Source organism: Phyllopteryx taeniolatus, chromosome 4, assembly GCF_024500385.1.
Source record: "Phyllopteryx taeniolatus isolate TA_2022b chromosome 4, UOR_Ptae_1.2, whole genome shotgun sequence".
Taxonomy (NCBI): Eukaryota; Metazoa; Chordata; class Actinopteri; order Syngnathiformes; family Syngnathidae; genus Phyllopteryx; species Phyllopteryx taeniolatus.
Genome location: NC_084505.1, coordinates 19,645,955 through 19,660,111, shown reverse-complemented (window position 1 = coordinate 19,660,111; position 14,157 = coordinate 19,645,955). Strand labels below are relative to the sequence as shown.

Sequence of the window (14,157 nt, the reverse complement as noted above, 5' to 3'; positions counted from 1 at the left end):
GTCGCTGGTCAGCCAACATGTCAGTCATTACACAAATACAGAACAGCCTCATGTTCATTGATTAGGATGTGTCCCAACACTTTTGTCCATACAGTGTATTCCCAGTTTAGCTTATAGCATCACCATGCAACACCGTGATGTTCAACATGCATGCAGGGCGAGACTTGTTGACAGGTTCAGCATCAGTTGAGCTAGTTGTGTGTTCTCTTATCTCTTGCTCTCTTGCTGTCATGATAGAAGCGTCAGTCGAGCAGAAAAAAAAAACCAAAAAAAGAAAAGAACTTGAGAAATGAGCTGTGTGAGTGAGAAGGTGTTTGTGTCTCCCGCAGACACGAGCTGTCAGAGTACATCGCTGCGCCGCTCTTCAAAAAGCAGCCGCCGCAGCAGTGGCTTGCCATGGTGATGCGGCACATGCGGCAGGTCCAGACCCTCCGCCCGCACCAGGCTCGAGCACAGTTTATGGGTAAGATCCAGAACGAACATCAGTCTTCGGTCAAAATCAGTGTGGGAGTTTACGATCCCGCCGGAATTGCTAGGATTCTTACTTTCATATCGAACAATAAACTGCGGCTGCTCTGGCGCCGAAAAGAAACTTTATGGTGTACTGACTGGACTCCAGGTATGTCAACTGATGGAAGATTTCAGATTTCAGATTTCAGATTTAAGATTTAAAAAAAAAACCCAAACCCCAGCTAGGGTTCCTCCTTTCATATACAGTAGAACAGTAAACAGAAATTCCTACCTGCTCGAGTGCAGCCAGGTATCGTGGTTGGTGGATAACTTGACGAAAAACTCAGGTGGAAAAAAGATAACACAGGCTCTAGCTAGGGTTCTGGCTTTTATATAGAACAGTAAAACTTAAAATCATGGCAGATCAAATGCCGAAAAAAATTTGGATGGCATATCGATTCAACTGCAGGTACTGTATCTCGAAATTACATGAGATCGGTGGAAAAATTTGGGGGGAAAACTGAGGAAAAACATAAACACGGTGTCTTAGATGACTTCTCATTCAAAATCGATGGAACTCTAGCTTAGCTGGAGAACAAAGATCCCTGAAATGTGAACTTGGTGATCTCTTGCCTTGGATATCAACTACAGTACAACTTACAAACATTGTAAAAGAATAGCTGTGATTCTTTTGTATAGAACAACATTAAAATTGAGGCTACTCGAGTATGGCGTACCGATTAGACTTCAGCTAGCTCCAATTACATCGGTGGAATATTTGATGAAAAGCTCTGGGGAAATCATTTTAAATCACAATGGTTCTTTCATTCATTTAGAAGTGTTTCATAAAGGTTGGTTGAAAATCGCAATGAATCTTGACGGTGTCTCAATGATGTTTGATTGCTGCAATTATGCAAATAAAAATCAGGACGACAGCAAATGTTAATCTCACGTGCGTGTGTGCGCGTGCATGTGTGTGTGTGTGCGTGCGTGTGCGTGCGTGCGTGCGCGTGCAGGGCTGGTAAGCGCATTCCCCATGTTTGGCTCGTCGTTCTTCTACATCCACAGCAGCAGCTCCACCTCCTTCTACACCCCCTGCATCGTTGCTGTCAATCAAAAGGGTCTTCATTTCCTGCACAAAATCACACATGTGAGGACACACGCACACATTCAGTCACTTACAGCGAAAAGAGGAGTTGAAAAAAACAAAACGGCAGACTTCCTTTGTCTATTCAGGTATGGCTTGTTGAGACTTTTTTGTGGGCCTATTCATGATAGACAGGTCTATCAAATTCCATGTCCCTAAGTAAAACTGGCTACAGGGGTTGATTTTTTTGGATTATTATTATTTGTATTTTTTTTCACTCCACAGCGGGGCATATATTAAATCAAACATAGGACCCATGGAAACTAAAATATTTGCTAGACTTCCTGTCTGTTCAGGCACGGCTTCTTGAGACATTTTTGTGGACCAATTCATGATTGACATTAGAGGTGTAGCGATGAATTGATTAATCAACAAGTAATTCCATCCATCCATCCATTTTGTGAGCCGCTTCTCCTCACGAGGGTCGCGGGCGTCATCGGGCAGGAGGCGGGGGACACCCTGCACTGGTTGCCATTTGTGATAATAGACCTTGTTTAACTTAAAACTGTCCAAATCCTCGGAATTTCAGCCTCTCCCTAACAGTAAATACTAATAACTATATGTATAATAATAGTAAAGCACTAGTAATAGTAATTATATTTATTATAATGATAAAGTAGACCGATTATGTTTTGTTTCATGAAAATATGACATTTGCAAATATCTTCTTTTTGTTTGGCAAACAATTTCTGACATGTTACGGACCAACCCGGTAACTGAATCATAATCAATTTATGTTCGTGCAATTTCTGCACTATCAATTTGAAATAATGTCCAGTTTTTGAGTAAACGGATCTAAAGTTTTTTAAATTAGATTAATAAAATAAAAAAAAGACATCTTAATCGATTATTGAAATAATCGTTAGTGGTTGCAGGCCTAATAGACTTTCATGTAGCTACTGTAAGTGAAACTGGCTTTGGTGACTGAATTTTCACAACCTTTAAAAAATGTTTAGTGTTTTATGGCCAGTCATTAAACTTTGTTCCCAAGCCTAAAATTGCTGCAACCAAAAGGGATGACTTCTGTGTCTTTTCTGACACAGGCATCTTCTTGACATTTTTTTGTGGGTCTACTCATGATAGACGTGAAACTGTCACTGGGGGCTGAATTTTCAGACAAAAATATTGGCAATGTTGTGATGTTTGTCGGCTCTAGGAGGTGATGGCAGCGGTCCCCCTGGTAGAAGTGCAATCCAGCCGCACCCAGAGGCCCTCTGCCGGGGCCAGCTACCCATACGTGGACCTGGCTCTGGGTGATATCGACACGCAGCGGCTCATCCAGCTGCAGCTAGAACAGGTAAGAACAAGAGGAAGTAGTCATGCTGTGACATTTGTTCAAATGCCGGTGGTGTTTTCCCGTAGGGCCTGGAGCTGTGTCGAGTGGTTGCCATGCAGGTGGAGAACATGATGTCGGCGCGGGAGAAGCGACTCACCCTGCCGCCCAGCGAAATCACCATGTTATAGTGCTCCGAGAGCCCAGGGCTGGTTCAAACTTTGTGCTCAGAGGTGAAGGTTGATTTTTGAAAGACACAGAAGAAATGAAAAATGTATGAAAAATAAAGGGCGGCACGGTGGGCGACTGGTTAGAGCGTCAGCCTCACAGTTCTGAGGAACACTCACACTCACAGCCATGCCTACGGGCAATTTAGAGTCTCCATTGAATGCATGTTTTTGGGATGTGGGAGGAAAGCGGAGTGCCCGGAGAAAAGCCACGCAGGCACGGGGAGAACATGCAAACTCCACACAGGCGGGGCCCGGGATTGAACCCGGGTCCTCAGAACTGTGAGGCTGACGCTTTAACCAGTCGCCCACCGTGCCGTCAAAAGTTTATTTTAATACGAAAATACTTCTTCGTTAATGTCACCATTTGATTTGTAGTATTTTATTCCATTATAATTATTTATTGAATAAAATATTAAAATGAAACTGTAAATGTAATATTTATTATTTTACTTATTTACAATAAATATATGATTTTATGAGATAAATACAAATATCTTTTTTTAAATGATTAAATAATCTTTTAAAATTTTTGGGAAACAACGGATGAAATAATGCAAATAATAATAACAATAGGCGGCACGGTGGGCGACTGGTTAGAGCGTCAGCCTCACAGTTCTGAGGACCCGGGTTCAATCCCCGGCCCCGCCTGTGTGGAGTTTGCATGTTCTCCCCGTGCCTGCGTGGCTTTTCTCCGGGCACTCCGGTTTCCTCCCACATCCCAAAAACATGCATTCATTGGAGACTCTAAATTGCCCGTAGGCATGGCTGTGAGTGTGAATGGTTGTTTGTTTCTATGTGCCCTGCGATTGGCTGGCAACCAGTTCTGGGTGTACCCCGCCTCCTGCCCGATGACAGCTGGGATAGGCTCCAGCACGCCCGCGACCCGCGTGAGGAGAAGCGGCTCAGAAAATGGATGGATGGATAATAACAATAATAATGCAGGATTCTTGATAATGTGAATGCTTGATGGACCAGATTAAATAACTGAGTCTTTTCCCACCCGAGGTATCCTAACGCTTCCTACCTCCGAACACTGCTCACCGGTCGCAACATTAGCTACACCTGCAGAGGGATGGATGAAAAAAATATATGCCTGTGCAAAATAAAATAATGCTCACTAGTTAGACATCTTGTGAGTTAGTAGCCTCTTTCACAAATAGACACCACTAAATTGCCACATTAGTGATTTATCTGCATTTTACACATCATCCAACCCATTTTAGCATCTAGGGCAGGGTGGGGCAGTGACCCACCAGATCCACCAGAGGTAGCTGAGGTGAAAAAGCTTAACTATTTTCCAGCAACTTGAACCTTATTAACGTCTAAAATGTTATTAATTTTGTCATATTTTGATTTCTGTTTAGTTGAATAAAAGTGTACTGAGAGCTGCTATGATAATATGCTCAAAATTTTCTTAGCTCATTCAGCTAGTAATGTGTATCACTAGCATGCGTGCCTAATGTTGCGGCCAGCAAGTTATGTGTATGAATGCACACTTGTATTAAATATTGTACCATCGTAACTGGAAAAAAATTGCAAACCAAAGGTAGTGACTCACTATATTTTTTACATACCTGTGCTGTACAATATTTTACCTTTTTTTTAACTACCAACTGTAAACGGTCACATGCAATGTATCTGCTGTTATTTTACTTTAAAAAAATAATGAAACTAAAATCAGCTGCAATTCAGCACCCCTTTGTCAAGGTGCATTGATGCCAACATTGTTTGCATATTTAGGACCGTAATGTGCATCAAAGGTTAATATGTATGGTTTTACTTGTAAGTAAACATGTATCCTATAAAAAGACAGGGAACTAGCTATTTCAATTGGAAATATAAAGAGTTTAGTTTGTCAGGAGGAGTCCCAAAATGGCCATGGCGTCTTCGTGTGACTGTTCCGCCCCAAGATGGCAGTTCACCAGTCCGCATGCGCAAAGACCTGGCAGGTTTAAACGAGTTTATTTCCGTCGTCTTTTTTTTTTCTTCCTTCCTCTCTCCGAAGACGAGCGTCGGCGTTCGCCTAGAGTGTTTACCAGAGTTTGTGTGCGAACGACGAGGTTTGCCCCAGATTCCTCAGGGTAAATCCGGGTGGAGACGCCATTATTTGGGAAATATAGTGGCGATTTGTCGTGAGATGTTGCGGCGTGGATTTATTACTGTGGCATTTCCAAGCGGCGGCGGACACGGGGCGTCCAAGCCAGGCTAAGCTAAGGTACGTTGAAGTGACGACGTTGTGTTTAACTTGGCTTTTTTTTGTTTTTGTTTTTTGTTTGTTAGTTGGCTTCCATATTGCTCAGAGAATATCACCTGATATACCCTTTAAACATTAATTTTAATCCCCGCGTCAAGGAACCAGCGGCCGGCCGGAGGAAGCTCACTAACATTAGCTTAACCGAGCTAACAGCTAACGAGAACTGAGCCACATTCACACGAGCGCGGATCGATTTTTTGACGTCACTTGGCCCACTGCTCGGGCCCCTGGCGGAAGAATCCAGCGGACTAGCCAAGGTTGGCCTATCGAGCTATCGTCCAGCAGAGCCACATCTGCACAAAACGCAGACTAGCTGATGTTAGCTGAGCTGAGCCAAATCCACAGGACCACAGGCAGTTTTTCGACGTCCCCCCGCTCCAGCGGTCAAGGCATCGGCGGAGGATTTTAGCGGACTAGCTAATGTTAGTCAAGCGAGCTAACGGCTAAAGAGTGAGCTCAGCCACCACGGGCTGCTTTTGACGTCGTGGCCGCCGACACATGACATCCACCAGCTAAACTTAGCAGCTCTTCTTCTTCACCCTCAAGCGGCGTTGTTTTTCGGAGCGACCATGACCTCCAGTGGCTTCTCCGATTTGCGCGATAAACTACGGTCGATGCCGCCGCACCGGGACGACTACCCGACGAGCAACGGCGGTAGCAGCGCGGGGCGAAAGCGCCGGCGCCGCGAGTCCGATGACGACGACTGCGAGCACAGCGACGACAGCGGCGAGCTCCGCGAGCAGGAGGCCCACCGGGTACGCAGCAGCGTCCTCCAGAAGAGCATCTTCACGCCGGAGGAGTGCGTGCGCATCGAGCAGAAGATCGACGAGGTGGTGGCCAAGGCGGAGGCCGGACTCTACCGCGAGCACACTGTGGACCGCGCGCCGCTGCGCAACAAGTACTTCTTCGGTGAGGGCTACACGTACGGCGCGCAGCTGGAGAAGCGCGGCCCGGGCCAGGAGAGGCTCTACCGCAAGGGGCAGGTGGACGACATCCCCAGCTGGGTGCACGAGCTGGTGATCAAGCGACTGGTGTCCGCCGGCGTGATCCCGGAGGGCTTCGTCAACAGCGCCGTCATCAACGACTACCAACCGGGCGGCTGCATCGTGTCCCATGTGGATCCGCTGCACATCTTCGCTAGGCCCATCGTGTCCGTGTCGTTCTTCAGCGACAGCGCACTCTGCTTCGGGTGCCGCTTCCAGTTCAAGCCCATCCGCGTGTCCGAGCCCGTCTTCGTGCTGCCCGTCCGCAGGGGCAGCGTCACGGTCCTCAGGTAACCAAGCACCTCTTCTTCATCAAGTATTCACACACTCTGCTTATTGTTATTACTGTTATTTTATAAACACCAGGTTGCTGACAAATCAAGATTTATATTAAAGAAATAAAATACTTCTTTGATATACTTTAAAAACATGTTTTTATATAACGGCAAAAACATATATATATATATTTTTTTATATATATAATGGCAAAAACATATATATATATTTAAAAAAATTAAAAAGTCAAATTGTTTTGTTTAAAAATTCGATTACTGTAATTTTAATTAGATTTGTGTATTGTTATTTTAAATTTAAAATTCAGAATTTTTAAAATGGTTTGGGGTTTTTTCTAAGCCAGATGTTTAAATTACTTTTTGGATTAAAAAATAAATGTGTTTACATGTGTTTTCTCTGGGTAGTCCAGTTTCCTCCATCATTCCAAAAAACATGCATAGGTTAACGAAGAACTAAATTGTCCATAGGTTTGAATGTGAGAGTGTGAATGGTTGTTTGTGCGCTGCGATTGGCTGGCCACCAGTTGAGGGTGTATGTACCCTGACTCTCTCCCAGTTATCTGGGATAGGCTCCAGCACATCTGTGACCCAAGTGAAAGTAAGCGGTTCGGAGAATGGATGGATAAAAAACAAATACAATTCCTTCAATACAAAACAAATAAATCGGATTATATTTTAAAAAAAAAACGTTTTTTTTTTTAATGTATTAAAATTTTCAAATTGACTTCTTATCCAGTTGATAGTAGCACAGCCCATGTAGTTCTGATCATGACAACCACGTGCTCCTTGCAGAGACTTTCATTTACTAATCACAAACATATTTGAGGTATAGTTATATTTTTAATGGGTATTAGGGCTGGTCAATATGGCCTTAAAATCAAAGCTGCTGATTTTTTTTCCAGAGAAATTGGATTTCCCTTTTAATCGATGAGCTTGATTTAAAAAAATTGTGATATTTTGTTTTTAAAAATGTAACAACTGTGAACTGCCATCATGTTTCTTTGTCAGTGGCTACGCTGCTGATGACATCACACACTGCATCAGACCCCAGGACATCAAGGAGAGGCGAGCGGTCATCATCCTGAGGAAGTGAGTTCAAAAACAGTACTTTTTGTTTTGACATATGACTTTCCAAGTGTTTAATTAGGTCAAAATAGCCCAAAGATCAAATAAATACTCCACACTTTTTTCCCTTATTCACAGCCTTCTTGAAATCTCACACAAATGAAATGCTAGTCAGCCCACCACCTCTTCTGTGGGGTTTGCAGAATCTTGTATGGCTTGGCTGTTTTCGAGGCCCAATTCTGAATTTTACTGTGTAATTAAGATAATATAAAATTATTCACTTGTGACAAAACTTGTAATTGAGAGTTGAGAATTGACTTGTGGTGGTGGGCAGGGTGGCGCCATGGTGGTTGACAAGCACAGTCAAAATAATCTCGTCAAACAAAGGATTATGAACTATGCTTGCTTATTGCACATACAGTCCCCTCCAAAGGTTTTGGAACGGCAAAGTCAGTTCCTTTGTTTTTGTTGTATACTGAAGACATTTGGGCTTCAGATCAAAAGATTCATATGAGACGGATGTTCAGAATTCCAGCTTTTTTTTCATGGTATTTACATCTAGAACTGTTAAACGACTCGGGACAGAGCACCTTTTGTTTGAAGCCACCCACTTTTCAAGTGAGCAAAAGTACTGCAACAGACATTATTCAATTAAGTTGAAGTGAATAACATTTAATAGTTGGTGTTTATAACCCTTGCTTGAGATAACTGCATCAAGCCTGTGACCCATTGACTTCACCATACTTCATTTGAAATCCTTTGGGGGTTTCTCCCTTCAGTCTCCTTCAGGAGGTAAAAGCCATGCTCTATTGGGTTAAGGTCCGGCAATTATCTTGGCCAGTGTAAGACTTCCCAACCACCCCCCGCCCCACTGAATTCCTTTGTTGTTTTGGGTCATTGTCTTGTTACATGATGAAGCTTCTCCCGATTAGTTTGGATGCATTTTTCTTGAAATTGTCAGATGCAATTGTTTTGTAGAATTCCTTCTGCTGCTATCATCATGAGTTACATGATCAATAAAGATTAGTGAGCCCGTTCCAGAAGCAGCCATGCAAGCCTAAGCCATGACATTACCTCCACCATGCTTCACAGATGAGTGTGTGTTTTGAATCATAAACAGATGCTTTCTTTCGCCATACTTTTCCTTTCAATCTCATCAGTCCATAAAACTTTGCTCCAAAACTTTTGTGGCTCATCTCTGTACTTCTTGGGAAAATCCATTCAGGCCTTGCGATTCCTTTTGCTGATGAGTGATTTGCATCTTGTGGTATGGCCTGTATATTTCTTCTCTCCAAGTCTTCTTCGAACAGTGGATTGTGATTCAGTCACCCCTGACCTGTGGAAGTTGCCAGTGATCTCACTGGCTGTTGTCTTTGGGTGTTTCTTCACAACTCTCACAACGTTTCTGTCTTCAACTGCTGTTGATACCCTTGACTGACCTGTTTGAAGTCTGTTGCTCAGTATCCAAGTAGTTTCTTTCTCTTTCAGGACATTCCATATTGTTGTATTGGCTATGCTCAATGTTTGTCCAATAGCTCTGATTGATTTTCCCTCTCCTCTCAAAGTGTTTTGCTTTTCTCCCTCTCTTCTCTTCATGTTTGCTTGACAGCAAATGCAGTTTTCACAGGTGAAACCCAAAGCAAAAAAACATTTTCTTATGTAATGAAATATTTTTAGCAAATAAACACATGGCATGTTAGCAAACCTAAACTGATTAAAACAAATATATAATTATATATATATCTAATTAATTTTGAGACCTATAATTTTGTAGATCTCAAAACTCATAAAACTCTGCACGCTAAACTCTGGGGATGCGCATTATACGTGGGTGTGCATTATACACAAGAAATTACGGTAGTTTTGCGTTTATAAGCTCATCGTCCTGGCTGACCCGGTGACTGATTCGTTTCAGGTTTATGTGCGTGCTTTTCATGTGTAGCTGTTGTATGTCTCTCTGGACACTTAATTTACCTGCTAATTTGCTGTCCAAGTTGCTCTCAGCTGTAATGCAGTTATAGTCTGAGTTATGTTAAAAGCGTACTTTACACCTAAGCCCTTATTCTGCATTTCAGTACTCAACATTTCATGTGAGCTTTCCGATTAGCTTATGTCATGTCTTGCTGTAAGTGTTGCATGCTTAGCTACTTCTAGTCTACCTTTAGTGAGAACGGTACGTGTCACAAGTTTATTGCCACCTTTGAGGCGAGGTTTAGTTACTCTACAGGAGAGATTCCGCACCGCGGAAGCAAGCGCAGCTCATAGCTGGTGCAAAGTCAGACTCTGAGGAAGTTCGCTAAGTGAAGCGCGGCTCATAGCTGGTGCAAAGTCAGACTGAGGAAGTTCGCTAAGTGCGTTTTTTTTTTTTTTAACCAGCTCAAAACTGATTGGTTTTCCGTCGATTTTGAGCGCTGCCAAAAAATAACGCAACTTTGGCGATCGCCTTGTCTGGCTATATTTTTGGTTTTTATTTTTTTAGTTTCTTCTTGGGTGGCTGTCAATCTGCCCGGGCGGACCGCCCAAGTAAAGCCTATGTAGGGTAAACACTCGAGAGGGAACGGGAAGGTGTTTGGAGAGCGACACTATCGCTTTGTTGTGTTATATGGGTATTGTTGGAATTGATACATGCTGCCTTTCCCAAACTCCTCCGCACTCACCCTAAATAGAAAAAAGTCAAAACAAAGACAATTCAAAGCCATCTTCATGTTTAATCCTCCAAGCTTGATCGATACACAGAATAGAAGAAAAATAATTTTTTTCTTGGCAACGACTGATCATCGCACTTTGACATTAGCCCACACTAGACGCCCAAGGCAAAGAAGTTTTGCATTTTAGCGTGGCCCATCTGTCTGGGATACAAAATTCCCTTGTAGGAGTTTGCCAAACCATGGAATTCACCTAAATTAAATGCTTCAAACCAAAATGTCTGACTTCCTGTTCATTTCCCAACATAGATCCTTGAGACATTCCTGTGTTCTATTATGATAAACATGTTTGATTGGTGAAACTGGTGTCAGGGGCAAAATAGTTTTTCAAATTTTCTCAGGAGTCATTTGGGCGAATTCCCTAGTAGAACTTTGTCGAAATTCCCTGACTTTTTGTTCAATTTTGGGCATTGGGCCGTGAGACTTTTTGATGCATCCGTTTATGATAACCACGTCCACCCAAATTCATGAAAATCAGTAAAACTAGTATCAAAGCCAGATTTTTCTTTCCAGGGGGCGCTACCGAGTGAGTGTTTGTTGTGGAGCTTCAAACTTGTGAAGTTTTACATAGCCGAGACTCGGCGTGCACGTTTTGATGGTAACAGACACCAATTTGACATACTAATTGTTGATATTTTGTTTCAGAACCAGACCAGACGCCCCCAGACTGGACTCTGACATCCCATTAAGTTCCACACCAGTCGAGAAGGCGCCCGCCCTCAAAGCGAAGCGCTCTCATCGCAAGGCCGACCCAGACGCTGCTCACAGGTACGCAGCACCGGGGATATTGGGAAATATATATTAACACAATGTCAGAAGGAGTTTCAACTCCCACCTCCGGCAGAACTTCACCCACGTCTCGGGAGAGGCGGGGGACATTGAGTCCGAGTGGACCATGTTCCGCGCCTCCATTGTGGCGGCCGACCGGAGATGTGGCCGTAAGGTAGTCTGTGCCTGTCGTGACGGCAATCCCCGAACCAGTTGGTGGACACCAGCGGTGAGGGATGCCGTCAAGCTGAAGGAGTCCTATCGGGCCTTTTTGGCCTGTGGGACTCCTGAGGCAGCTGAGGGGTACCGGCTGGCCAAGCGGAATGCAGTTTTGGTGTTTGCTGAGGCAAAAACTCTGACGTAGAAGGAGTTCAGTGAGGCCATGGAGAACGATTTCGAAGCCGTTCGGTCCACCATCCGGCGTCTCAGGAGGGGGGAGCAGTGCACCATCAACACCGTGCATCGTGGGGCTGGGGTGCTGCTGACCTCAACTCGGGACGTTGTGAGTCGGTGGGGAGAATACTTCTAAGACTTCCTCAATGCCACCGACACCCCTTCCCATGAGGAAGCAGAGTCTGTGGTCTTTGAGGCGGGCTCTCCTATCTCTGGGGTTGAGGTCACCGTGGTGGTTAAAAAGCTCCTCTGTGGCAAGGCCCGGGGGTGGATGAGGTTCCCCCGGAGTTCCTAACGGTCTCTGGATATTGTAGGACTGTCCTAGTTGAAACGCCTCTGCAACATCGCATGGACATCGGGGACAGTGCCTCTGGATTGGCAGACTGGGGTGGTGGTCCCGGAGGGTGTGTTCCAACTACAGGGGGATCACACTCCTCAACCTTCCTGGTAAGGAAGGGGGGGTGCTAGAGTGGAGGGTCTGTCTCACATTCAGGAGGAGCATTGTGGTTTTCCTCCTGGCTGTGGAACAATGGACCAGCTCTACACCCTGGCGACCAGTTCAGGGTGTACCCCGCCTCCTGCCCGCGACCCGCGTGAGGAGAAGCGCGACAGAAAATGGATGGATGGATAATGCCATTAGGTCATTGAAAATGCTTTTAACTATTAAAGTACAAACGTCCTTAAAGGTCACATACCACCAGATTAAAAAAAAATATATAATAATAATAATAATAAAATAAAAAAATATTTTCATTATTTTTGTTTATCTTAGATGTCCTCTTATTGGGTTTGGAAGATGATTTGTTTCAAATTGGCCAGAAAGTCCTTTTCCAAGCTATTCGTTTTACGCCTGGCAATTGAGACGACTGGATTTCTCATTATGTGACGTAAATTATGCTTTGATTGGATTGCTTATCTTCCCCAATTTAAATATGGAAAACACCAACGCTCTTATTGCGCGTGTTCATTTCATTAGATGTGGGGGGGGGGGTCTTACTATCGTGGTGAAGCAGAATTCACCAATAGTTTCATTGTTCGCCCACTACTTACCTGTCAACTGTGTGAAGTAAAACAGGAGGAGGATATTTTAAAAGCCTGTCCCATTCAATCACTAGCCCGTCATTGAGTCTCAGCGTGGCATTTATGTTGCATACATTTCAGCGTGTCCCCAGTTACATTCAACATTATAAATATAGTTAAATATGGTTGTAAAACACAACAGATATGCTTTTATATATGGTTTCCGCAAGCTTATTTTACGACGCCATTCTCCATGAAATGGGCCCGAACGCAGCACAATTCCTGGTTTTGAAATGCTTGGGAATTTCTCCCCCCAAAAGTTGAAGCCGTTTATTCCTCAAGTCCTCTGAGTTTGGCAGGTGATGCAAAGTTTCAGCTTTGCACTTGACGCAGCCGCGTTGTCACTCAGCCAATTTTCCTGAGATGATTGGGAGTGTAGCAACCACGAAGTGGGAAAGTACTTGAATATTAATGAACGTAACTACATCACACTGTTGGCGATTTCGAATCCTGTCGTTTGCAAGCAGTTTTGGTATTCAAAGGCTTTTGCATTCAATCAACAAACCACATAGATGTCAAACTCATTTTGACCTGTTTTTTGCATAAAACAGTAGACTAAAATTAGATTCAGATGACATGGGACCTTTTAAGTAAATACAAATTCCATTGAATAAGAAAAAAAAATCAATTAAAAAAATCGATAGAAATATTAAATAGGAATGTCGTCAAATGAAGTAAAAACTATTAAATGTCCTTAAAAATGCCTTCAAATATTTACCAATTAAAGCAATACAAATTCCATTAGCTATTGAAATCATGAAAGAAATTATTTAATCGGTTCTCTATAACAATTTTTCATCATTATTATTATTATTATTATTATACACATGTCCTTTTGTGTCGTCCTGTAGGCCAAGAGTGCTGGAGATGGACAAGGAGGAGAACCGGCGACACTCGTCGTTCGGCCAGCGCCGTCACAGTACGTCGTCGGACGACTACAGGAAGCGCGAGGCGGACTACGACAAACACCGAGAGAGCTCGTCGCGCAAAGTCAAAATGCGGCGCCACTGAAGGAGGGACTCCTCTGCGTCGGGTTTCTTTTTACGAGCGCACCCGTTCTTTTTGGTTTGTCTTTAGGCGGAGACGTGAAGGGGCATGTTTGTGTTCTGAAGATGTACATACCTTCAAAAGCTGCTTGTACATAAGGAAAGCTGAGCTGTACAATAACATTTGTCTTAGTCTTTAAGCCTTGTCTTTTCTGCGTACATTTCTCACCTTTTTGTTTCTTTCTCAGCATCAACAAGTGTAGGATGATTGAAAAGTTGGGCCTCCTTCTTTTTAGAGTATGAGAGGCCATGTTATTGCTTTTTCTCTATTAAAGCACAAGGTTCCTCATTTGTTGCCTGCTTTTCCTCAGCCGTTTTGTGGCTCCCCTCCACAGTTCTCGAGTTACACATCGACAGAAATAACCTGGCCACGCACGAGATAAGACTTTTGGGGGGAAACAAGTCATGGTCGCTAAAGTGCCAAGCAGAGAATCGAGTTCGGCTATTAATGTTTAACTGCACAAAAGGAG

The 14,157-nt window shown here is 43.6% G+C and overlaps 2 protein-coding genes across 2 annotated transcripts in view; both read left to right on the top strand.

The window, feature by feature from the left end:
* The window catches only part of myo15ab (myosin XVAb), a 49,735-nt gene extending 44,949 nt beyond the window's left edge, over nucleotides 1-4,786 (top strand). The window contains 4 exon segments of the mRNA XM_061770344.1: nucleotides 330-463; nucleotides 1,467-1,600; nucleotides 2,754-2,894; nucleotides 2,960-4,786. Of these exon segments, the coding sequence (XP_061626328.1) occupies nucleotides 330-463; nucleotides 1,467-1,600; nucleotides 2,754-2,894; nucleotides 2,960-3,061 (511 nt within the window). The 3' untranslated portion in view covers nucleotides 3,062-4,786.
* Nucleotides 4,787-5,076: 290 nt separating this feature from the next.
* On the top strand, nucleotides 5,077-13,976 carry alkbh5 (alkB homolog 5, RNA demethylase). Its single transcript, XM_061770342.1, has 6 exons — nucleotides 5,077-5,315; nucleotides 5,453-5,804; nucleotides 5,901-6,627; nucleotides 7,639-7,719; nucleotides 11,046-11,168; nucleotides 13,493-13,976. The coding sequence occupies exons 3-6, from the start codon at nucleotides 5,924-5,926 to the stop codon at nucleotides 13,650-13,652; spliced, it is 1,068 nt and encodes a 355-aa protein (XP_061626326.1). The 5' UTR covers nucleotides 5,077-5,315; nucleotides 5,453-5,804; nucleotides 5,901-5,923; the 3' UTR covers nucleotides 13,653-13,976.
* The last annotated feature ends 181 nt before the right edge of the window (nucleotides 13,977-14,157 follow it).